Genomic DNA, 24352 nt, shown 5'->3' on the forward strand with positions numbered 1-24352 from the left:
ATAGAAAAAAATTCTTATCTTTATTTTTCTTGCTCTTATATTTACTGGTCAATGATATCTGATGGAATTCCTTTTCAGGCTTTGCAACTTGATTTTTGTCTCCTGTTCTCAAGATAAAATTGTTCATTTGTTTATATTAAATAAGGGTGGAGAGAGGCTTCACCTGAAGAATGCCAGCCAGACAGACTGGAATGCATCGAGTAAAATAAATCTTGGGCCAGGAAAATTTATGTGGTTTTATGGTCTATCTCTTTTGTCCTTATTAGAACTATTTAAGTAGTAGAATATGACAATCCTGTAAGAACATTTTCAAGCTTATTCTTTAAGGTAATATTGACAAACGTGAAAAATAATCCTTTTTAAGCTCAACTGAAGCTCACTTCTCTACCCTTCCTTCAACCCAAGATGGCCTAATTAATAGCCTGAAGTCTTCTGAATTTAGTTTATGTTAGATAACTGGAAGAAATAAGCCAGCAGTCAAAGGCCTTTGCCCTAGTTAACCATCTGCCTTCAAGCATTTTGCCTTCATTGTCAGGATGGTCAGTGGCAAAAGAGTTAGTAGATCACAGCAACAGTGTTCTTTGGGAAAAGTTATAGCAAGTTGCCCCTTAACTTTGATGAAGAGCAGCCCTAAAGGTGACTTCAACATTCAGTACATTACCGGTAGATCATGCCACATGCATTTTGTAAGCAGGCTTTGTTCTTTATCTTTTATTAGTCTGGTTTCAATCATAAAGTAGGAGAAACAGATATTTGAATGAATAGGGCAGACTAACTTTGGTGTTCTGAATCCTTAGCCTAGCATGATTAGACATAGAAGAGCAAACTTGGCCAGGGAAATATATTTATACCAAGTATACTATTTCATTTAATTTTGTATAAAGTTTTTACTGAGATTAAGCTTAATGAAAAATATAACTATAGCATTTACAACAGAAGTGATATATTAGTTAAAGCAAATTATTGTCACAGACAACCAGAATCTCAATGGTTTTATATAGTGAAGGTTACCTGTCTCTTGATTTCACAAGCACAGTATGCAAAGTGGGATAGAGGATAACTCTGCTTTACACAGCTATTTAGGGATTCCAATGCTTTCTTCCTAGAAATGCTCAGGGGGTTGGTGGTCTTATACTACATCTAGCCTACAGAAAATGCATCTAGTACAGAAAATGGGTGTCCTTAGAGAACTGGAAGCAGGTGGATAAGGGGCTTGATTAAAGCATTAAGCATACAAATAGATACATCAACTCCCTCATGCTCCTTCAAACAAGTTCAATCGCATGATCTGATCCATAGCTACAAGGGAGACTGGGAAGTTCTCTCTGGGTATATGTTCAGAAAGAAGCATAAATGGACTTGGATAAGTATAGCAGACTCTGCACATGGTCTTGAAAAATTCAGTATTAGTTTATAAAATTTGTATTGCTCAGTTGTTCTTTTTTTTCCTCTAGGTTTTATTTCCTTGGTAGGATAGAAGTCTATGTTGTCATGCTTCATGGCAAATTGTATTTATTATCCTTTCTTTTTTAGAATCTTAGAATTTTTTGTTGTTTTTTTATTATTTTATTATTCTAACTTGAGTCAGACATTTTTGGTCAGACTGAATACATTCTGTGTCAGCTTGAGTATTGATCATAAGTGCCTCCAACCTTTCAGAACCAAAGGTGAGGGACCCATAGGAAGCATGAACCACATGCAACTGTGTGGAATCACACCTGGCCACTATTCAGCCTGCTGTCTTTTAGTTTGATTATAAAAGCGACTAGAGGAGCAGGTTTTCTAGCAGGCTGCATCAGTCCGAGAGAAGCATGTGCCTTTTCAGTTTCTCTGAATTGAGTGGAATGACTATTTGAATGCAGAAAATATGAATAAGTTGCTAATCTTGAAACTCATCACCAGATTTGTAATTAGAATCTTGTGACTCTATAATTTACTTTCTAACTCTTGAGATTTTGTATTTAAGTGTTCTGATCACTTCCTTTTTCTCACTATATAATATATATATGTATACATATTAACCTCAAGTTTTGCTCTCAAATTTAATTGCACATAATTCCACTGAATTAAATACCTGCCCCCCAAGAAAAACAGTTATATAGTTGGGGTTATAAAAGAATTAAGTCACTGCTTATGCCCTCGAGGAGTTGATTGAGGAAGGAAGGAGATATGTTATTAGCATATAAGCATTCTGTTATGTTTATGCAATATTTATAAAGCAATTTATAACCATGAAAATAAGAGTACAAATGAAAATATTATGGCAACATAAGGATACGTTACATTAATTGAGCTATATCTCTTGAGGGTTTTCCTTATTCCACATGACAAGTGGTTGATAGAATTGCAACACAGAGCAATCATTAGATTGCATGTTATAAATATAGGACTGAATTTAGGGTTTTAAACTATTTGGAACTAACTGAAGATCCCAGAAAGGAGAGATAGCTAGAGGAACCCCATATCAATAAATGAGTAACTGTCAGCTTAGCTTTGAACTTTGCATGTACAGGAAAGGTTCCAAGGAATCTCACAAGGAAGCAAAATTAGAAAACTTCAAGAAAAGAGCAAACTATTCATTCACTTCTCAATGTATAAATATAGCTTTTATAATTAAGTTTCTCCATGGTAGAGGGAGTTGACAAACATCATTTTCCTTTGAAAACCCTAAAAACCCCATGCTTTAGGAGTAAAAAAATGCTACTCACTACAAAAACTGAACTGAAATTAAAGAATGCTTTCAAAAAGTTTCCATATTTCTTGATAATCCTTTGACTGCTTGGAAGAACAAATTCCATTATTGTTTGGAGAAAGATAATAGAATGCAAAGGCTTTACAACATATCCACAGTGGTCACATGCTACCAGTCGAGAGTAGACATGAGAGAAAATGTGACCGAGAGTAAATATCAATAGATTCATAGCTGACCTGCATATTAGAATTGGCAGACAAGGACTTTTAAATCACTATGTGAAATCTGTTAAGATATTTTGTGAAAGTTGTTCGGAGTTAAGAAAGTTCAGGAGTAACTTGAAAATGGTAAGAAAAATAAAGTAAAAAAAATTAACAACTAAAAATTAAAATATCTGAATTTTTTAATTTAAAGGAATACCAGATATACTATAACTTTGTCATAACAAATGCAATACAGACTAGCAGAAGATATGAACAGACACTTCCAAAATGATATATATGAATAGTCAAAAGAAGAAAGCACTAATTTAAAATCATCAGTCACGGAGTATATTGAGAGCACTGTGAAACACTCATATTTTTAAGGATTGCTGAAAAAAGAGGCTGACAACACCAAAGGATTATCAAACAAACTCTCAGATTTCTATTGGCATATGTAAGTTTGTATGATCAAGTGAATAAAATTGCTTGTGCTTTGTATAGTAAAATACAGACCTATCTAGCAATTTTCCTCATAGGAAACGAAAATGTAAAGCTACAAAAAATATATAGATATCTTTGTAATAGATAACACTATTAATAATCCAGTGTTTACTTACAGTTGAATGGCTAAGGAAATTATGTTATATTTGTCAATGAAATATTATTCATGAAGAAAAGGAATAAAGAATGAAACTAAGCAACATTGGAAATTAATTTCATAAAGATGCTGAGTGAACTTAGCAACAGTTCATCCATTTTCTTATGTTGTGTTTTCAAAAAGCTAAAGATCAGGTGCTTGAGAGTTAGTTCAGTGATTAAGATGCTGTCTTGCATTCTGAAGATTCTGATTTTGTTCTCTTGCACAGAAATAGTCCTGAGCACAGAAATAGGAGTAGCCCCTAACACCACAGAGAATGTTCTAACCCTCTCTCTGCCAAAATGAATGAGCCCGAGGTGCTTAGATTTGTTCATCTATTCTGTTGTGTTTCCGATCTACTTTGTGGATTTCTGACCTAGTCTCCATTATTTCTTTTGTTGTGCTAATATAGGATTCAGTTGTTCTTTTACTATTTTGTGATGTTTAGAATTAGGTTACATGGTATATTTCTTCTTTAGGTTTAATTGAGATTAAATTGACATCTGGTATTTTTATTTGTGTATATTGTGAAATGATTGCCATAAGTCTAGCTCACATCTGTCATGACACATTAGTTGTATATTTCCCTCAGGATAGTAATTTTTTAAATGTACTTTCAGCAATTTTTAAATATAAAATATTGGATCATTAACCATAGTTACCATGCTGCATATTATGTTCCCAGGATTCATTTAGTTTTTGCCTATTATTGTATACCTTTGACTGTATTCACCCACGTTGCCTACTCATCCCCACTCCCCTGGTAAAACCACCAGAAACCACCAACCTGTTCTCTTTATCTAAGAGTTCTTTATTTTTTTCTTTTTAAAGATTCACATATAATAGTGATCATGTAATATATTTGTCTTTGTCTAACTTCACTTCATTTAGCAAAATGCCTTCAAGATTTATGCATGCTGTCACAAATGACAAGCAATTTTTTGATTTAATAAAATATTATTTTGTTGTATATTTGTACATTTTCTCTTCTTAAATCTTTCAGTTTGTTTGGGGCCCACATTCTGCAGCGCTCAAGGCTTGCTCCTGGTTCTGTGCTTAGAGTCATTCCCTCCTACTAGCGTTCAGGGTACCTATACAGTGCCTCGGACCAAGATAAATTTGGCCACATAAAAGGAAAGCACCATGCCTGTGAATTATGTCTCTGACCTTTGTCACATCTTCTTTATCTACTCATTGTGTGAATACTTTGCTTCTGTTGTATCTTTTTCTTTTGTAAACAATGCTACAGTGAACATAAAGGCTCATATATCTCTAAAGCTAAAGTTGGTGTTCATTTCCTTTGAAGAATACTCAGAAGAAATATAATTAATAGATCATGTAGTGATTTTGTTTATAATTTTTGAGGAATTTTTATACTGTTTTCCATAGTGGGTGCACCAATGTACATTCTTAATAATATGGTACTAGTTTTCTCCATATCTTCACCACTTCCATAATTTACCATCTTTTTTACAATAGCTGTTTTAACATGTAAAGGGAGAGATTCTCACTGTGGCTTTGATTTGCATTCCCATATTATTCGTGATATTTTTATGTACCCATAAGACACTTATCTGATCTTTTTTGGAAAATATCTAAATCAGGGGCTGGAGCTATAGCACAGTGGGTAAAGCATTTGCCTTGCATGCAGCCAATCTGGGTTCAATTCCCAACATCCCATGTGGTCCCCTGAGCACCACCGGGGTAATTCCTGAGTGCAGAGCCAGGAATAACCCTGAGCATTGTCAGGTGTGACCCCCCGCCAAAAAATAGAAATCATTATTCTGACCATTTTTAAAAATTTGACTTTTTTCTGCTTTTTTTGAACTTTCTTGTTTCACAGCATACGTGTTTATTGCTATACATGTCTCTCTTAGAATTACTTTGCTACTATATTATGTTTTCAGATTAATTTGTTTCCAAGATACCTAATTTTTCATTTGTTTTGTGATTTGGGTCACGTGTTATACTTGGGATTCTCCCAGTGGTACTGTCGGGATCAGGTGGTATAGGGGATCAGACCCATAACTTTCTTACGAAAAAAATGAATTCTGGCCATTTAATCTATCTCCAATCTCTGATGACAATTCGGATTCCCCCTTTAATTTCTCCCTTCATTCATTTATTGTCTAGGAGAGTACAATATAATTCCCAAGTATTAGCAAATTTTTCAAATTCCCTCTGTTATCCATTTTAGTTTCGTAGTGTTGTGGTTACAAAATATACTTGGTATTATTTCAATCTCCATGAATTTGCTAAAATTTCTTGTGGCCTGACATATGGTCTATTCTAGGATTATTTCATTTGTGCTTGAGAAGAATGTGTATTCAGGTTTTGTTGAATAAAATGTTCTGTGTATGTCTGCTATGTCCATTTGGTCTATGTTATTGTTCAAATCTGCTGTTTCCATAGTGATTTTTTTTGACAATGGGTATCAATGACCCCTAAAATTAATAAAGATCCTAAGAGCTCTTACCAAAAAGCAAAAACAATTTTTAATTTTCATACATTTCTGAGATGGTGGGTGTTAATTAAATTCATTGTGTTAATAATGTTTTAAAATATAACAATATAGTTATTATACTGAAAAAACAAAAATACTGAGTGGAAAAGCTAGCCCGTGATCTCTTGCATGATATTTAAAAACATATGATAGGCCAGGATTAGCTTATAATATGAATCACACAGGTGCTCTTTGAAGATTGAGAGATAAAATTTAATGGAGAGAAGAATTAAAAAGTTCCCTTACATGCAGGAACTAAGAATTCCTGGATTTAAGTCCTAAAAGCAGATTATAGTGGTTAAGAACATGTCTTCTAATCATATTGCTTGTATTTTCTGAACATAAGAAAATTGCCAACCTCTTATAATCCTCAATAAAATAGAAATGATAAAATTAGTATCTATCTAATAAGGTTGTCTTCAGAATAGTTCCTGGCACATAGATGTACTCAATACATTTAAGTTGTAGTCATTATTAAATAGCAATTCAGCTAGACTGTGATTGCTTTAATGCAGTCATGAGTGCTAGTATAACCATGAAGATTTTGAGAATTGAATATCTACAAACTGCATTATACTACAATCTAAATAATGCAGATCATATTTGACAGCATATGATTAAGTACACTAGCAAATCCTATTTCAGTATAGCCGTTTCAAACTAATTATCTTTTTTGCCAAGAAAAAAACTGCTCATTTTAAAACACTTTCCTTGAATCCCTGGGGAAAAAATTCAAACATAGAGAAATCAGAACCTAGTGTTTTCTCAAATAGTTTTATTGTTTGTTTCCCATGCACTATCATTTATTTATGTATTATGATGTACATCTTATATTTCTATATATGTATCTATATATAAATTATAGGTGTTCATGTATTTTTATATATTATTAAAATTGTTATATTAAATATGCTCTTATAAACCTGAATTGCACTTGGAAATTTCTGCATGTTTAGAATTGCATAGAATACAGATCTATCCATTCTTTGTTACTGCGTAAAAATCTATCATATTGAAAGACATTGGTATAATCTATTTAGAATAATAGTTCCAAGTTTTCTCTCTTGTAAAAAACTTTGATATCTTGTACTTACATCTTTTGTACAGTGTTAATTTATAATTAAACGATTATTAAATTATTAGAATAAAATTTAAAATACAAATTTGCAATGTGAGTTTGATAACATTTTATCAAAATGTTTTTAGTAAGGAAAACTAAAATATATGTGTGTATGTTGTTATAGTCAGTGAGTTCTCAAATCTCTGTTGTAGAGTTCTCTGGGAGGTAGAATAAATGATGGCTTTTATATATTTTCTTACTTCCTTTTATTTCTCATTTGAAGTAAGAAAAACAGGTATTTTCAAATTCATGGAAAATTTTCTTCTAAGGAATTTAAGATTATATCCAGTATCGATGGGGCACTGTACTGGACACTGTTGTTCACTAAACTGAACACTGGACACTGTGTTGGTGCCTTTCTATACTCTTAAAATGCCATGTACTGTACGCACCCATGCACAACCATATGAGACCATGCCCTGTAGAAACCCACTGAAACTAATTTCAAGGGAAAGCATGTTTGGAGCATCTTACAGCTAGTACAGGTGGAATCTGTATTTCAAGAGAGTTTTCTGAAGCACTAGAGTAGAATAATCTGGTGTGAATTCATTTTGTTTCATAAGGGCTTTTGGCTCAGGCTTATTGTCAATATTAACAGACATGCAGATGACAGCCTTGTAATGCCCCTAGGAGATCCCCCTCCACCCTCACCCCTGGATACTTCTTCAGTCAAAAATGGTGTTTCCATGACAGTAGCCACTTGGATATTAGATGAACTCTAAACCACTTCATGAAAACTTTCCATCCAATATTCATCTTTTTTTCTAAGTAGCAACAAAAATAACAATAAAGATCAATGATCGATTATATTGTAATGGATGTGGATAATGAAAAACAAAAGAAAGTCTTCCTACTGCTAACATTCTAGCCTTCTTTCATATCCTGGAATTCTATTACCTTTTATGAACCTTCTTACCCTTTGTTTTATAATTTTTTAAATTTTTTATTTCTCGGAAGTTTTCATTCAACAACTGATAGCTTAGGTTCTTAGTTTCCGGATTCATGCGTCTATAGTCTTTTAGCCCTTTTCTTATGCATGTATCCCAGTCAGGTTAGATAAAATTTTAGTTTCTAATGGCATCATATTTGTGTCTCAAAGGTGTCTTGCTTTAAAAAAATCCTCATCATTTAGATCAGAAAGGGGAAGAAAGACTAGGGCAGAAAACTGATGAATTCTGAGGTTGGTGACAGTCCACAGAACTGAAGACCAGTAGCTATTCTGTTTTTACTCTGGTCAGATGAAGTAGGGGCGCTTTTCTGTGTGCTAACAGAAACCCATTACCCCATCATCTAGCACTGCATTGGATGGCCTAAATAAGCTAATTATTGTGCTATGTTGCTGCTGAAGGAGTTAGATGTCTTGGTTTAGTTCATATTTGTTTGTATGACTGTGCTTTTTTTTGGTGGGGGGCTGGGGGATGGGCAGGGAGTGCCCATATCCAGCTGTTCTCAGAGCTAACTCCTGACTCTGACCTCAGGCATACTCCTGGCATGGCTCAGGGGACTTTATGTACTAGAGATTGAACCTGGGTTGGCATGGCAAGCATCCTAGACACTGTAGGTTGCTCCAGATTTCATTCTTATTTTGATAGCTTTCGTTCAATTCTGCTTCCTCAGTTATGAAGTTAGCATGGATTTCCTGAGTGCCTTTCCCATTTTTCTAGATCTTTTTAGCCTCTATAACCTATGGAGTCAACTTGTACAAGCTCCAAAGTAAAGAGTTGCTAGCATTTTTTCCCAACCCTGTGCTAAGTGACCTTGGATTGGTACCTAGACATTGAAAATGAGATGAATGTTTACACATTAAAATCGGAAGAAATTATAATCAAGAGAATCTCACTCCAAGAGAGCCTGACTCGATGCTTAACTTTTAACAGCATAGTAGCTTTAACATAGGAACAGGAGCTAGGAGAGGGGGGAAGAGAGAAAGGGCGGAAGAGAGGACATGTAGTACTTGTCAGGTGTTTGGCCTTTGGTGATTTCCAAGAGGAAAAATCAAATGACTTAAACTATCTCTCACTTTCCACCTTGAATTCTACATTTACTTTTTTTAAAAGACAAAAACGTGCTAACTTTTTTCCCCTCTCTTTCCCCTAGTGGATGGCTGTATTCACAGAGCAGCTGGCCCCTGTTTGCTAGCTGAATGTCGTACCTTGAATGGCTGTGAAACTGGACAAGCAAAAATCACAGGTGGCTATGATCTGCCAGCGAAATGTGAGTCCAGCTCTTTTGAGCACTTTTAAAATCAGATGATCACTCTTACTATGCTTCATTTCCCAGTGCAGAGTTAAATAAGGAAATGGCAGTATTTGATTAACTGTCTTTATATTTAGATTTTGTACATGGTTTGAAATGTTTTCAGAATATATCTCATATATGTATATACTGTATATCCATAATATATATTCTTAGATATTTGCGATATGTACAGTTATGCATAGGCATTCATAGATATACATGTTTAAATGTAGGCGATTTTTGCTAAGGCTTTGGCAGAGGGTCTCTAAAAAATATTTGAGCAAAATATACATTATAGTATTTAAGTGCCACAGAGTGACAGGTTCTAGAAATGATGCCAACTTCTTATTTCTTGTTCAGGTTTCTTGATTGTGGATATGTTTAGAGCAAAAGAGATCAAAGTGATGTATTGTGTTTTCAGCTGCCATGTAAAGGCTGATTGGCAATTACAGCCAAGGCATCTGTCACACTTTGCTTTCAGGGAAAGCCAATGGAATGTGGTTGTCAGTGTGAGAATGTATTTGCTCTTTGAATGCTGAATGGTCAAAATTTCCATTATATTTGAATAGAGAGAAGTATTGAATTTGATTGACCTTGTTGCTTAGCCATTTAGCCATCTGGGTAGAGTGCTGTATTTTAAAAATATTACGAGAGAAGCTGGTTAACAGAAAAGGTGTGTGTGTGTGTGTGTGTGTGTGCGCGCGCGCGCGTGTGTATTAATCACTTAATCATCAGGCCACAGGGAGTAATAGTAGTTTGTTTCAGCATGCCATTAAGGTGTGCATTGATCCAGAAACTAGGGCACCAATTATTTTTTTTTCTTTTACCTGCTTCTTACAATACTGCCTGAGTCTCTGAAACATTTTATGAAAAAATTTAAGCTGGTTCTATTTCCATTTTAAAGTTGGGAGAAATTGCATCTGAAAAAATTATTGTATGTACAAAATGATACTAGAGTCCTTCATAGACAGGTTATATAAGCATGAATTTCCCATGGATATGAATGAGTGGAGAGATGAGTTATACTTTAATGTTTACTTTAGTGCATGTTTAATTTTAGAGTTAGATGTAAATATTGATGTATTAAAATGGTGTTTCTATTTTAAAACTTTGTAATACTGCACTCTATTTCTCAGGAGTTGCCAGTGAATGTATATCAACTATATACTTTTTCCTTAATGACATTCTTAGTTTTCTTTTTTAGTGTATGAAAAAGTCAAAATGACTCCTAATGCATAGTTCAACTACATAATATATATATATACGCATATATATATAAATTCCAAATAAAGTATCATGGTTTTAAGAGTAGTTTTCACTCTTAGAGAATGTCTAAGTATTTAGAATTTTTCTCTTCAGAATTATATTGGTCTGTGTTTTCAGATGTCAATATTTTTTTTTCTCATTAAGACTGTAGTACATTTGTAATATAACAAATTGAAACTTCCCTGAAAATAAGATTACTTTTCAGTTGTAGAGCTATTTCTTTCCTTAAGTCAGGAAATAAGGACTGTCTCTTATTCTTTTACTATTTTTTTCTTACATATTAGAGTGGAAAAAGTTGCATTTTGGTAGTGGTCGTGAGGTATTTTGTATATCAAAATCATACACATTTATACTATTGTAACTATGTTACCTAGACTGTTATAAAATTTTCAGCTCTGATACTTATAAAGACAAACACCTCAGAATCATAAAATATGGTCAAAATATGGAGGGCACAGTGTTTATGGACACTAGTATAATTTTTAAAGTGTTTACTTCAATTAATAGTTCCTCTACATTATTCAGCTTCTTTTGAATACCATTTAGCTTTTCCCAGTTATTGATGACTTGTATCATACCCTACTGGTGTATAAAGTCAGTAACATCAATTCCTGTGCTGTGCATGAGGAATGCCCATGGATGAGTGGCATCACTGAGGTAAGCGTTGGCTTTCCTGAGCATCCACATGAGGCTTTTTGGGGCAATTACACTAAACTTGGAAAGTCATTCTATATGATTTGGTCCATAATCTTTATGAACTAAAAAAGGCAGAGCCGGACCCCTGTCAAGTCACAGCACACAGCCCAAAAGGTGTGTCTAGTAAAAAAAAATATCTAATAGCATAAGATGTTTCCAAATTAAAATGACAGTGCTGTTTCCTGAAAGTCATACATGGACTATTTGTAAATTGTCTGGATATTTCTACATATTTTGAAATATTAATGGCATATATAAAACAAAATGAAAAGAAACAAAATCCAAAAATGAGTACAAATAATTTATGGGTCAGGGATATAACTTGAAGAACAGTAAAATACATGCTACTTAAGGAAACCCCACTAAGACCATGTCCCAAGGATTTCTGAATGTATTTACAACAAAAGATAAACTGAAATAACTTCTGTTTTATGTTACTTTATAGCATTTCACAGTTTTACAAGTACTTATGTACATACATGTGTGTGTATCTGTATGTGTGTGTATGTGTGTGTATATGTATGTATATACACACATATAAAATTGTTTAAGTTTAGGGTTAGGGTTAAGGAAATGCTTCCAGAGATTTAACCCAGGACACATCATACATGCAAATCATGCATTAAAATTCCTCATATCTTAAATTATATTTTAAATACATTGTATGTGTTTACTTTCCCCTTTTGTATCCCTCAGAGTTGTTTTTATTTTTCATCAATTTGTTTAATCCATTTTAGAGTCATTAACAATCCGCAGATGTGCTTTTGTAGAGAGAAAATGAAAAGGGAGCTCATTACATACTGTTTGGGTCATTTTTTCCCTCTATATTTAATAATTCCATGACAGTTTGACAGCAGAGACTAGTATCTATCTGTCCTCTGTGACAGCGGGTTTATCACTGTAGAGGCACTAAAGTCAGTCATCCAGCCACCAGTGATAATATCTTCATGCATTAGCAATTTGTTTGGGAAATGTTGTTGTCTGGGTAAGAGACTTGATAATTTTGAAATGGTCTTTGCTTTTTTTGTTAGCTAAATTAATCAATTCATAAATGATTGTATTTAATTAATAAACTTGTATTCTCTATTCTGTGATTCACTGTGGTTGGTCTAATAAGTTTCAGAGATTTAGGCTGTTCTTCACTGCATAGAAGAAGTTTTGAATTATTTCTTTTAACAGAGTATCCAAGCATTAATTTCAAAAGTAATCTATAGAATAGAGAGATTGTTGGCCAATATTTCACTAAAGATGTTTGCTTCAGAAATGCTATTGAAAGTGAACTAAGGGATGATTATAAAATTTAACGTTTTGAGAATTCCTCTTTTACAATTTTAGATAGTTTATAGATTCAGAGAAATTTTAGATTTCTCTGGATTGTATATCCTTTTTAGTGTGAAGTGTGTTTTTACCCATGCTATCTTCATTCTGTCAGACATTTCATGTGCAAAAGGGTTTGTCCATCTCAGCCATGAATAGTCAATATTCACTTCAATCAATATTTAGCATAATGCTTCCTCACTATGTGCAGAAATAATGTATATAAGTGATTGATCAAAAGAAGAAATTGTTTTAGATCTTTCAAATTGAAAACATCATTTAATTGTCACTGCTGTTTCTAATTCTTTGCACTTGAAATCCATTCTGTCCAGGGCTGGTTGACTAACATTCCTAAAATAAGTCCTTAGAATTATCAACTAGTACATAACTCTCTTATCTCTCTTAACACCATCTGCTACCTTCCTTCTTTCTCATGCAGAGCGTTTTTCTTGATGTCCACTGCTTTTACATTAGCATTTCCTGTCTGGATCCTTATTCTTCTAAATATCTACCTGGGTTTCCCTCTAGCCTACTTCAAGTTCCTATACAAATGTGGCCTCAGGTGTCACCATAATCATCTACTTATTCTCTGATTTACATATAATCCTAAAGCATTTAACTTTAAAAGACTCTATCATTTACTTAACATTTTTGGTTATCTGTGGAGTATTTGTCTTTACTGCTTTTCATTTACTGCTGTATTATTTTATGATAATATGTGGCATATAGTAATAGGTAAGGTATGTTTGTTAAATGAATACTTAACAAAACTACACTTAGCAAAATTATTCAGTGTTTTTTTTTCTTTTTGTGTCACACCCATCGATGCACAGGGTTCACTCCTGGCTCTTCACTCAGGAATTAGCCCTGGCACTCAATAGACCATATAGAATGCTGGGAATAAAACTAGGGTTGGCTGTGTGCAAGGCAAATACCTCACTGACTGTGCTATTACTCCAGCCCCTTTCAGTGTTTTTTTTTTTTAATACAAACATGTTAATTTGATTACTTTTGGCCTTCCTGGAATATCTTGAACCATTTACAACATTTAATATCATTTGAATTGTTCCCACTGATATGTCTGTGAATATTTAGAACTATCTAGAAAGCTCTTTCTTTTGTTCATTTTTATCTTTGCTCCAGGCTTAACTCAGATATTACTCCTTTTATTTTAATTTATATTTTAGCTTATTGATGTTAATTTTTGGAGGAACAGGTTTTTTTGGGTCATACCCCGTGATGCTCAGGGGTTACTCCTGGCTCTGCATTTAGGAATTACTCCTGAAAGTGCTCAGAGGACCATATGGGATGGTGGGGATTGAACCTGGGTCAGGTGCATTCAAGGCAGTTGTCCTATCTGCTCTACTATTGTTCATGTCCCTCAAATATTACTTCTGCCTTGAAATTAGTCTTTCCTTATCAACTCAGCTTAAATACATTCCCATTTCCCATACTCCAGTATATTCCATGTTAGTACACTAAGGGCACTTGTTTATGTTCTATTTCTTAGTGTCAGATGTGCAACTTTCTACCTTTCCATTAGTCCCTTATTTATAAAAGACATTAGAGAAACATCAAACAAAATAATTGATTATCGACAGACTGGCTGATAATTGGTTCTGGGTGGTGGTGCTGATGTAGAAGTGAAGTTATACTTCTTATACTAGTATCCCTAAGAAATAATGAATTTAATATGAATTACTGTTTTAGCATACATGTAACTCAAAAGTTTCTCATCTAAAAAAAATGCACTCCGAATGGAGTGCTTCCTAAAAATGAACCAAAAAGAGTGAAGACACTATATAAATTTTATTTTATGATTTTTAGCACAGCTCACATATTCTATTTCTTGAAAATATTCTACATTTAGGCTTTAAGCACAAATAATTATCTAAGATAAGTGGAATAAATATTAAATCTCTGTACCTAAAATGGTGGAATCTTTTTCTTTTATTACTTCTATTTAGATTTTGGAAGACATCAAAGGGTAATATTAGCATCCAACACAGTTTTTCATTAGTCATTTGAAAGAAAACTAGTGAGAAAGACCATAGTACAATATGTTTGAATAACATAAAGTGCCATGAATTAGAATCTTTCTTCTATTCCCAGGTGCAATAATAATCAGATGATAGTAGTTTAAAAGGTACGAATAATAATAATTAGTACTTCTCTTGTGCCCTTCATCAAGAAATCATAGTACTTTTAAGCATATGCTCATCAGTCCTTTTGAAATTCCTATGAGGAAGTGCCATGACAAGTAATGATATTTTCTTTCAACATGCACATAAAAAAAAATCACAAGCAGGGTAGTTACAGTCTTTGCTCCAACAAATAAACAAATTCTGCACTAGAGGCAGTAAGCAAGTATCCCTGAGTTGTGACAGATGCTGGCCAGTCCTACCACCTGGTTTTGTAAATGAAATTTTCTTATAACACAGTCATTCTACTTGTTCATAAATTGTCTGAGGTTGATTTCATGTGACAGTTGAGTAGCTGCAAACAGAGACTGTCTACTTGCAAAGCCTGAAAAATTGACTAGCATTCCTTTTACAGTAAAAGTTTGCCAACTCATTATCTATGAAGTCCTCATTTTTTCAATAAAAAACTGAGATTCTGATGTGATGTTTATTAAATCATTTCTAATATATGTATCACTGTATCACTGTCATCCCGTTGTTGTTTGTCGATTTACTGAAGTGGGCACCAGTAACGTCTCTAATACACTCAGCCTTGATATTTTAGGAGCATCTCCTTACTCATTTTTCCCAACGATTGGAGGCTATTTCAGGGTCAAGGGAATGAGACCTATCGCTATTGTTTTGGGCATATAGAATTTACCAGGGTAGCTTGCCAGGCTCTGCCGAGCGGGCGGGATACTCTAGGTAGCTTGCCGGGCTCTCTCTCTCATCTAATGTATTCAGCACTGTAGCACTGCAGAACTGTTGTCCCATTATTCATCGATTTGCTCCAGCGGGCACCAGTAACATCTCCATTGTGAAACTTGTTACTGTTTTTGGCATATTGAATACACCACGGGTAGCTTGCCAGGCTCTGCCATGGGGGCTGGATCCTCTCAGTAGCTTGCCGTGCTCTCTGAGAGGGATGGAAGAATCAAACCTGGGTCGGTTGCGTGCAAGGCAAATGCCCTACCCCCTGTGCTATATTGTACTCAAATCATTGACAAAGCTGAGTGTGAACTACCCACTGTCTGTTTCTAGTGACAGTCCTTGCTTCTGTTGCCCCAGCCAAACATTACCTTGGAAATATATCATCTGCAGGACTTGCTTAATTATTAGGGCACCTGGCAAATTAAAAAAAAAGGTGCTAGAAATAAATAGTCAGATTTCACTATAAGATGAGAACCAGAAAGGAAGTTATGTCTAGTCACTGAAGGAAGAGTTCATTCAAACATCCAGAATATTCGACAATACATCTTTACTCTGTGCTTCCTCTACTCGTGTTACCACAGGCACTTTCTGCAGGGGAGTCTATACTCGGAGGAAATTCAGTTTCCTGAGGAGGTAATTGAAAAGGTGTTTCTGAGTTAGTGCTCTGCAATGCATGACCTGATTTCAGCCATCGTGAGTTCTACCAGCAGGTGTCTGATTGTGAAGGCAGTGGAGTGGGCCTGCTGCTACGAGTGTGACTCTGCCGGTCTCTGATGGAGACCTGAGGGCCCTCCTGAGCCCCTTCCATAATTAGACAACTTATGTTACATAAAGAGAAAAAATGACTTCTGAAGAACATAAAATCATCTTCTTTCTTGAAGAAAGAGATGGGATTGTTCTTCCTAAAATCAACTCTGATTGGCTCATTTTCCTTAAGTGCTTTAGGAATTTAATTTCTATTTGAATCTATTTTCTCTATAATTGCCACCTCTTTTATATTAAGCAGTTTCATGCATTATAGCTCCTTAGTGATCTTCATGATGTATGTGGAAGAAGGGGAACGAGATTGCAAAATTCAGAAGAGTGGTTCTCAGAATGTTCTTCCTGAAGCAGCAGCAGTAAAAGCACCTGGGAATTAGAGATGCAAATTTTTATGCTCCTTCCCAGACCAATTGAACAATAAACTGTTATTGAAAAGGCAACCTCTCAAGGTAACTATGATGTATAATCAGGTATGAGGGTCACTGACCATTGACCAATGGTGGAATTCTAAGTAGAACACTTGCCTTTGATTCCTTGCCCTGCATCCTTTTTAACATAAAACCCAGGCATCCATTTGAGTCACGGACTATGGTTTACTTTTAAAAAATACTGTTTCTGTGTGTATGCATATTGATGCATTTATAGTGTGTATATACAATGTATATAATGTAAAAACAATGGTTTCAGTGTGCTAATGCATCATTCTCTATGTAGCAAAATATTAAAAATATTGTTTACTTTCTTTGTAGAATTTTCATATTTATGATATTGGTGCTGCCTATACTTGTTTATATGTATAGTACTCCCTACCATACCAATCAGAATAAGTGTTGTTGGTTTTTTGTTTTTCGTTTTTTTCTGTAGTTATTAATTTTTTGGTTTTGAGGGGACACACCTGACAGTACTCAGTGCTTACTCCTAGTCCTCCACCTGGTAGATGAGGGCCACATATGGGGTGCCAGAGATCAAACCCCAGGTAAGCTATATGCAAAGCAAGTGCCTTACCCACTGAACTATTTTGCCAACTCTCAGAAAAACAGTTTCAGGAAAATAGAATGTTGATTTCATTCATTTCCTTTAATCTCAGCACCTGATATCATACCAAATGCAGAATGTTGTTATCTGAACATTTCTAGTTAGGTGAATCAATGAAAACATTGTGATTGTCATGATCATGGCTGCAGCTTCCAGAAACCAACCAGGAGCACACATAAGTTAGGATAACACAATTCCAGAAATCTAGAGAACTAATACCGCCATCACTTGTAGCATCTCTATTTCCTGTCACCACCCATGCAAGACTGTAGTGGTATAAGAAATAACAGAGAAATTTGCCTAGTTTTTCCACATTGCATGCATATACATTAAAGTATATTTTTTGCTTCCATCTGTTCTATCTCCCCCTCTCTCTTTTCTCGATTCTGCACTCTCCATTGTGATAGCTGACTACATAACCAACTAGCTTTGTGATGAAGTGACTGGACATTTCTGATAGTGAGAAATAGTTTATCTTTATATATGTATTATATTTTATCTTTATTATATTTTAGCTTTAAAATATTTCCATTTTTGAAAGATTAGCACTGAAGTTCTTATATTATGGTGGAGTGCAGAATAAATATCTATTGGGATTGCATTATTTGACACCTTAGCAGACCTTCATAGGACCCTGTCTATACCATCATTTGCTTATCTGATCAATAGGAAATAATAGTTTAAATCAATTCTGGTAATAATCTAAATGGTCTTATAAAGACTATTCCTGCTGTGAAATAAGTAGCTAGCTGCAACATTGACATTAACCACAGTGGGGGTAATCAGCCTTTGGATGTGTTTAATCAGGGTTATCATCTAAGATTAAAAAGAGAGCCACTGTTGTGCAGAGATAATCATTTTCAGAATTTCAACGATGAATATTTGAAGGTGTTCTCATAAATTAGAAGGATCAGAGTTGCTTTGAGTAATTTAGGATGCTCTGAGAGGTCAGGCATAAGCAAACATGAAAGGTTAATCTCAGAGTTACGGCGGTTAATGTGTAAGAATTGCAGAATACATCTATTGAAATAAGTAATGAGCGCTGGTTTAAATATAAATATTCTCTCAACTTTCAGATCTTGCTTGAAGGCTGGGGATGTAGGTTGGTGGTAGAGCACTTGCCTTGCATGTTTGAGGCCCTGGGTTCTATTCCCAGTACAACATGAAAAGAAAAATATAGACCTTAAGCTATTAGTAACATGTATGAATTGGTTTTAAAATGGACATGGGATCTGATTATATAGTACAGGGTTTAAGGAGCAAGTGCCTGACCCTGGTTTAATCTCCAGCAGTCAAACATGATTGTGTTTAGCCCTGGAGATCGCCCCACTGCCAAAGTGCAAATTGCATTGCATCCTCAGGCTCTTGCATTAAACTCCTAGTCTAACTGATCTTGTATCCTGAGAGTGGCCCCTGGGTCTCCTGAGCACTGCTTGGGAAGCCAAAATATCAAACAAAAACAAAAAGTGGACTCAGAATAGTTCTTAAATGTATTCATTATCCTTGTAATTAATCACTAATTCAAAAAAATTATATCAGACTTCTTTATAGCTTGTTAGAGATGTTTCCAGCTGAAAATTTTGAACAGATGGTACCAAGCCTTGAACTGTAGAATAAAGGATTGCTTCTGTGTCAAGAAGGCTAAATGTTTGGGTAGAAGGTCTGATTAAAAGTACCAAATCCAAGGTACTCTAATTGCTTGGGGAAGGCTCAGCCTCTCAGCCTGAGTTTTCTCATTTCTGATTATCTGGAAATAGTACCCCCTGGAGTTTGTTAAGGTAAAGTAAACACAGAACCAATTTTTAGTAGTTGAGGACATTATAGAGATATATAGCTCAATTATTTTGCTAAAATATTTAGCATGTATCTCTTATTCAACCAATTTAGTGATTATTTTGAGCTAACGTGTTTTTCTGTACACTATAGTGCAAACTGTCATAAACATTTCCAGTCCTCTCAAATCTTTGATTTTACACTAGAGAAGCAGATGATAAAGAAACGGGCCAGAGATACAGTACAGGGATTTAGGTGCTTGCCTTACACTCAGCTGACTCTGATTCAATCCATGGTAACACCGAATTTTTTCCTCTGAGAAAAACTAGGAGTGATTACTGAACACAGAGCCAGGATTAAGCCCAGCACACAATAGGATGTGGCCCCAACTCACCCCACCACCAATTAAAAAATAAAAATAAGCAAAGAACTTCAGATAATGATAAGGGCTCTGAGGAAAATAAAGCTTGCCAGTGGTTTGGAGAATGGAAAAAAGGGTTATATTCTCTCATGGTCCAGGAAGACCTCCCCAGAGGTGGTATTTGAATTGAAAACCATACAATTATGGGAGAGCATTCAGGCAGAGAATTTAGTAGTTAAGGACATTATAGAGATATAATGTAGAGACATTATAGAGATATAACATAGAGCAAAAATAATTGAGCTATATATCTCTATAATGTCCTCAACTACTAAAAATTTTTAACTGCCAAGAGTTAAAAATTCTACTGTATGTAATGTGTAAAATAAGATATCTATGGATTTTTTTAATGCTTTTCTTAACTACAAAAGTGTTAGCTATGCTATGTTTTTAGTTTTAGTCTAGATTTGGGGAGTAACAGAGAGAGTGCTGCTATTGGAGTTAATGAGACCTTTATTTTCACCTAATGCGACCTCCAATTTTTATATTGAAGAAAACAGAAACTCAAAAGTATTGTTTCAGTTTATCAGGGTGATATTGTAAAGAACAGGGCAAAAGACGGCTTCTCCTCCACTAAAGTATACTGTTTAACCTAGTCTTCTGATCATACTCTCTTATTGTGAGAAGTTAATTAATGATTAACTGTGCATTTACAAACATATTTTGAGATACTCAATTTTTATTTCATGTTTCTTATAAATTAATAGTATTATTAATAGCAGTTTTGCTAAGCTTCAAATGAATTAATGATAATGCCATAGACTTTAGTTCTAAAGTTTATGACAATTTCCTTTGAAGCATATTCAGCAATGACTGGTACCTATAAAATGTGGAAGTCACACCTAGAGATTAAGAAAGCTTCTTTGCCCTTCTCAAGATTCAGATATTTGCTTTTGCTTTCTACCAGTATCTTGTCTTCAGAGGAAAGGGAAATACTTCTAAAATCATTTTGAGAATGATTTTGCTGACAATTTTATTGCTTTTTCTCAGATAGGCCCCTACTTTCTTTGATATTTCTCCCCCAGGGAGATAGAGTTTAATTCGTCTCCCCTTGTTGCACAGACTCAGCTTAATGATCCCCTTCTAGCGACTGGAATATGTCAGGCTAATAGGGGTTACTGTGATTAGTCTACAAAGTATGGCTTGCGTCTGTGGTGCCCCCTCTTGCGGTCTCAATTTCAAATCACTCAGTATTAGTGTTCTAGGACTGCCAGGACATGTTATTACAAATATGATGGTTTAAGACAGCAATTTATTCTCTCAGAGTCTGGGACAACTTATGGAGGCAAGAAGTCCAAAACCGAGCTATGGACATTTGCTCTCTCTTCTTTGCAAACAAGAGTAAAAAATTCCATCTCAGCCTTTTACAGCATATGATAACTCCAGGTGTTCTTTGTCCAGGTGTTCTTTGGTTTCTGGCAACAAAATTCCAGTTTATGCTTCCACATTCATTGCTTTCCCGATATCTTCTTCCTCCCCCAACACTTTTTTCCTGTTATGACAGTGCTGGTCACTGGCTCCACTCTATTTGAGGATGATCTCAAGGTCTTGGGATTATTGATCATATCGGCATAAACACTTTTTTTCCAAATATATTTGAATTCACAGGATCCAGATCTCAGAACATAGCCCTCGGTTTGGGGATCACCCATCAAACGTCTATACAGTTTCACTGGGTAAAGTTAGTCAATTTTGATGCCATGAAGGGTTCACTAGAGGGGAAGCAGCCTCTATATTATATGGAAATCCCAACAGTCTTTCCAGAGGGCTATATGGTGAGCAACTATGCCTGCCCGGAAGTGTCAGTGAGCATAGAGTAAGTAAGCTTAGAAGTGGACTTTATGAGATCTGCCAACAGCCTAGTTCAAAAGTGAACTTCGGATCATGTCTTTTCTTTGAGTCCTTATCAAGCTTTCAGCTGCTTGCGTTGCTGGTTGGCAGCTTGCCTAGATCATCATGAAAGACCCTGAGCCAGAACCACCCAGTAAGACTAGTTTCAATTTTCTCACCTGTAAATCTGTGAGATAATGAAAGCTTGTTATTTTAGGTTTAGAATATTCGTTGCATAGCAATACCAATAATACAACAATGATGGCCATGAACCTCATTAAACTTGGGTGAGAACCCCAAGAGCTGTTGGTATCTACCACATTTCTCAGCATGTGACCTGCCTGCCGGGCTGAGGGAGAAGCTTCAGTGGGACATAAAAAGAGAGTAGAATTAGGAGTAATACTGTATTTGATGAGTGAGCCATGACATGCAACCACCTTCTTTGGCCATGCTTCTGGCATAGAGAGCAGAATAGTTGTAAAAAAACGTTTCTAAATGGAAATTGCTGTCACTTCACACATTTTAGAAATTAAGTTAATTAGAGTCAAAGAAAACCCAAATTTTAGTGAAGGTGAGTGAGAAGAAAAGCTGCCCTAACCAAAACACATTTGTGTATTAGTATTTACTTTATTTTTTAGTCTTGTATTCTATATACTGGCCACTTACCAACGTTTTTGCTGATAGGAATTGCCATTTTTCAGTAGAAAAAAGTTAATTCAGCTTCTCGTCAATGTTGATGCTGCTAGGCTCAGTGCATGACATCCCATTTACATTTGTAGCTGTCCCCTTCTGAGTCTGCTGGCTCTGTGAGGCAGTGTGTCCCATTAGCTCTTTCGTTTTTCAGAACCAAAGTTTGCACTATTTCTAATCACACACTCTTTGCGAAATCCCTATAATTTCCTAAAGCTTTCCTCTTCCTACCTCTGACATTTGAGGAAAGATTTGGCCCCCCTTGTATTTATTCTGCTTAGTGAAAATCATCAGAAGCAACCTTAACATATTTCAGCAAGTTCTCTTTTAAACAGTGTCTGTCTTGTATTTAGAGTCTTATTATCCCTTTGAAGTCATTGAAAGGCACAACCCTGTCTTTTTCATTTGCATATATGCAGCTTTTTCTTCCTTAAAGGAGAATACCTGATGCCTAACTAAACTTGTTGTCTTTATTTGCATGGCCAGGTAATTTGGATCCACTTTTAAGATTACTCTTACACTTGGTTACATTATACACATAGGATTAGACATGCCATTTTTGTGTGTATTTATCAGAAATTTATTCTTTTAGTGATTACATTTACTTTAGGGTGTGATATATGAGTATGGAAATCAAGGATATTTTTCTAGTTTGTGATGCTTTCTGGGTTAGCATTCTTGAGGATATTAGGTTTAGGGGTGATTCAATTGAACTGAGATAGCAATCCCTATGAATGCCCCCAAAATGTATGGCAAGGATTTCAGAAAGGACATGTGGAGAACGAACAGCTGTCCTAGTAAACTGGCAAGGTTGACCTCCCTATTCCATTGCCCAGGGCATGTGCTACCTGTCATTTAATTTTTTAAAATTCATGTTGATTATTTTTCTTCTTTATTTTTCTTGTCTAATAGTATCCATTGACTGAGTGGTTGGGTGGATGCAACAAATAGAAAGATTGAGAAAACCTACATTACAGTATACAGTTCAAAAGTTGCCAAAACTCTATAGCTGGAATATTACATGGTTACAAGAATGACATAGATGGGACCAGAGCCAGTTAGGAGCTTGCCTTGCACAGTGCCCAAAAGGGCTTGATCCTCAGCATCCCATATGGTTTCCCAAAGCTCACCAGCAGTGATCATGAGCACCACGAGGTGTGGCCCCTCAAACAAACAAACAAGCGAAAAAGATTTATACAGTTATCTCACCTCTATGGGAAATTTAGATAATGACCATTTTAAAGGGTTAACATTCTCAGGTGCCTCAGATACCAGTGTTTTGTTCTATATGAGATTAACTGCTTTTCATGGGCACTAAATTTGTTGTCTTCATCAAACATCATACTTTAAGTAAAATTCTATTGTTTGTGACTAGGTTGAAAGCAACCATCACAATGCCAGCCTTTTTCTCTTATTATTTCATTCAGAAATAATGGGATCAATATTTTTAGCCCAATTGTTTTGCATATTAACATATTCTATTTTGAATCTAACAATTGATACAGGTTGTTTAGGTTTTCTGTTTATTTGTTCCCCTCGGTGACATTTGTGTGTGTGCGGGGAAGCACACTCAGTGGCGCTCAGGGTTTACTCCTGGGTCTATGCCCAAGGATCACTCCTGATGGCACTCAAGCTCCTTTGGGGTGCTGAGGAGCAAATTTGGGTCAGCAGTATGCCAGGCAAGAGCCCTGACCATGGTACGGGCACTCTTCAGTCCTGCAAGTTGCCTGATTCCTTATCTATGGTTCTGGATATTTTTCATGGCTACTTTATTGGAACATTCTACAATAATGAAAAAGCTGGTGACATTGGTCACCTTGCCTTTATGGGGTTTTCCTATTCAATGATAGTAGAAAAGGACTGTGAGACCTTTGTAACCTAAAGAGGAGGATAAAATGATACAAATTACTCTTAAAGTGTTAACTTGGCATCAGGGTGCAAACCTTTTTTAGAGTGGCGTCTGATACAACAGCTTCCTAATATTTTATTTTCATATGTTTTATATTTTTTGCAATTTTTATACATTTTATTTTCATAAAGTAGTTCACAATAGTTCATTACATATAATATTCAAACACGCACCCCACCACTGAGCATCTTCCCACCACAATAAGAGGGAAGTGTGTGAAGGTTGCTGTATTTCATTCTGGAGCCATTCAAGCCTGTATATAAGAGAATACAAGCAAGTATGTTGAAACCAAACAAATCTGTGCTGCTGTAGGTACATCAGTGGGCTAGAGTACAAGAGTTCACATAGCTGCGAATGCGGCAGTGGGCT

The 24352-nt window shown here is 35.3% G+C and overlaps 1 protein-coding gene across 3 annotated transcripts in view; it reads left to right on the plus strand.

Annotated features, from left to right (window-relative positions):
- The window catches only part of MACROD2 (mono-ADP ribosylhydrolase 2), a 2262400-nt gene that overhangs the window by 758274 nt on the left and 1479774 nt on the right, over window positions 1-24352 (plus strand). For all 3 annotated transcript variants that reach the window (XM_055132027.1, XM_055132028.1, XM_055132029.1), the window contains exon 5: window positions 9253-9369. In XM_055132027.1, the coding sequence (XP_054988002.1) occupies window positions 9253-9369 (117 nt within the window). The remainder of the gene's footprint in view (window positions 1-9252; window positions 9370-24352) is intronic.

Source organism: Sorex araneus, chromosome 3, assembly GCF_027595985.1.
Source record: "Sorex araneus isolate mSorAra2 chromosome 3, mSorAra2.pri, whole genome shotgun sequence".
In the NCBI taxonomy this organism is placed as follows: domain Eukaryota; kingdom Metazoa; phylum Chordata; class Mammalia; order Eulipotyphla; family Soricidae; genus Sorex; species Sorex araneus.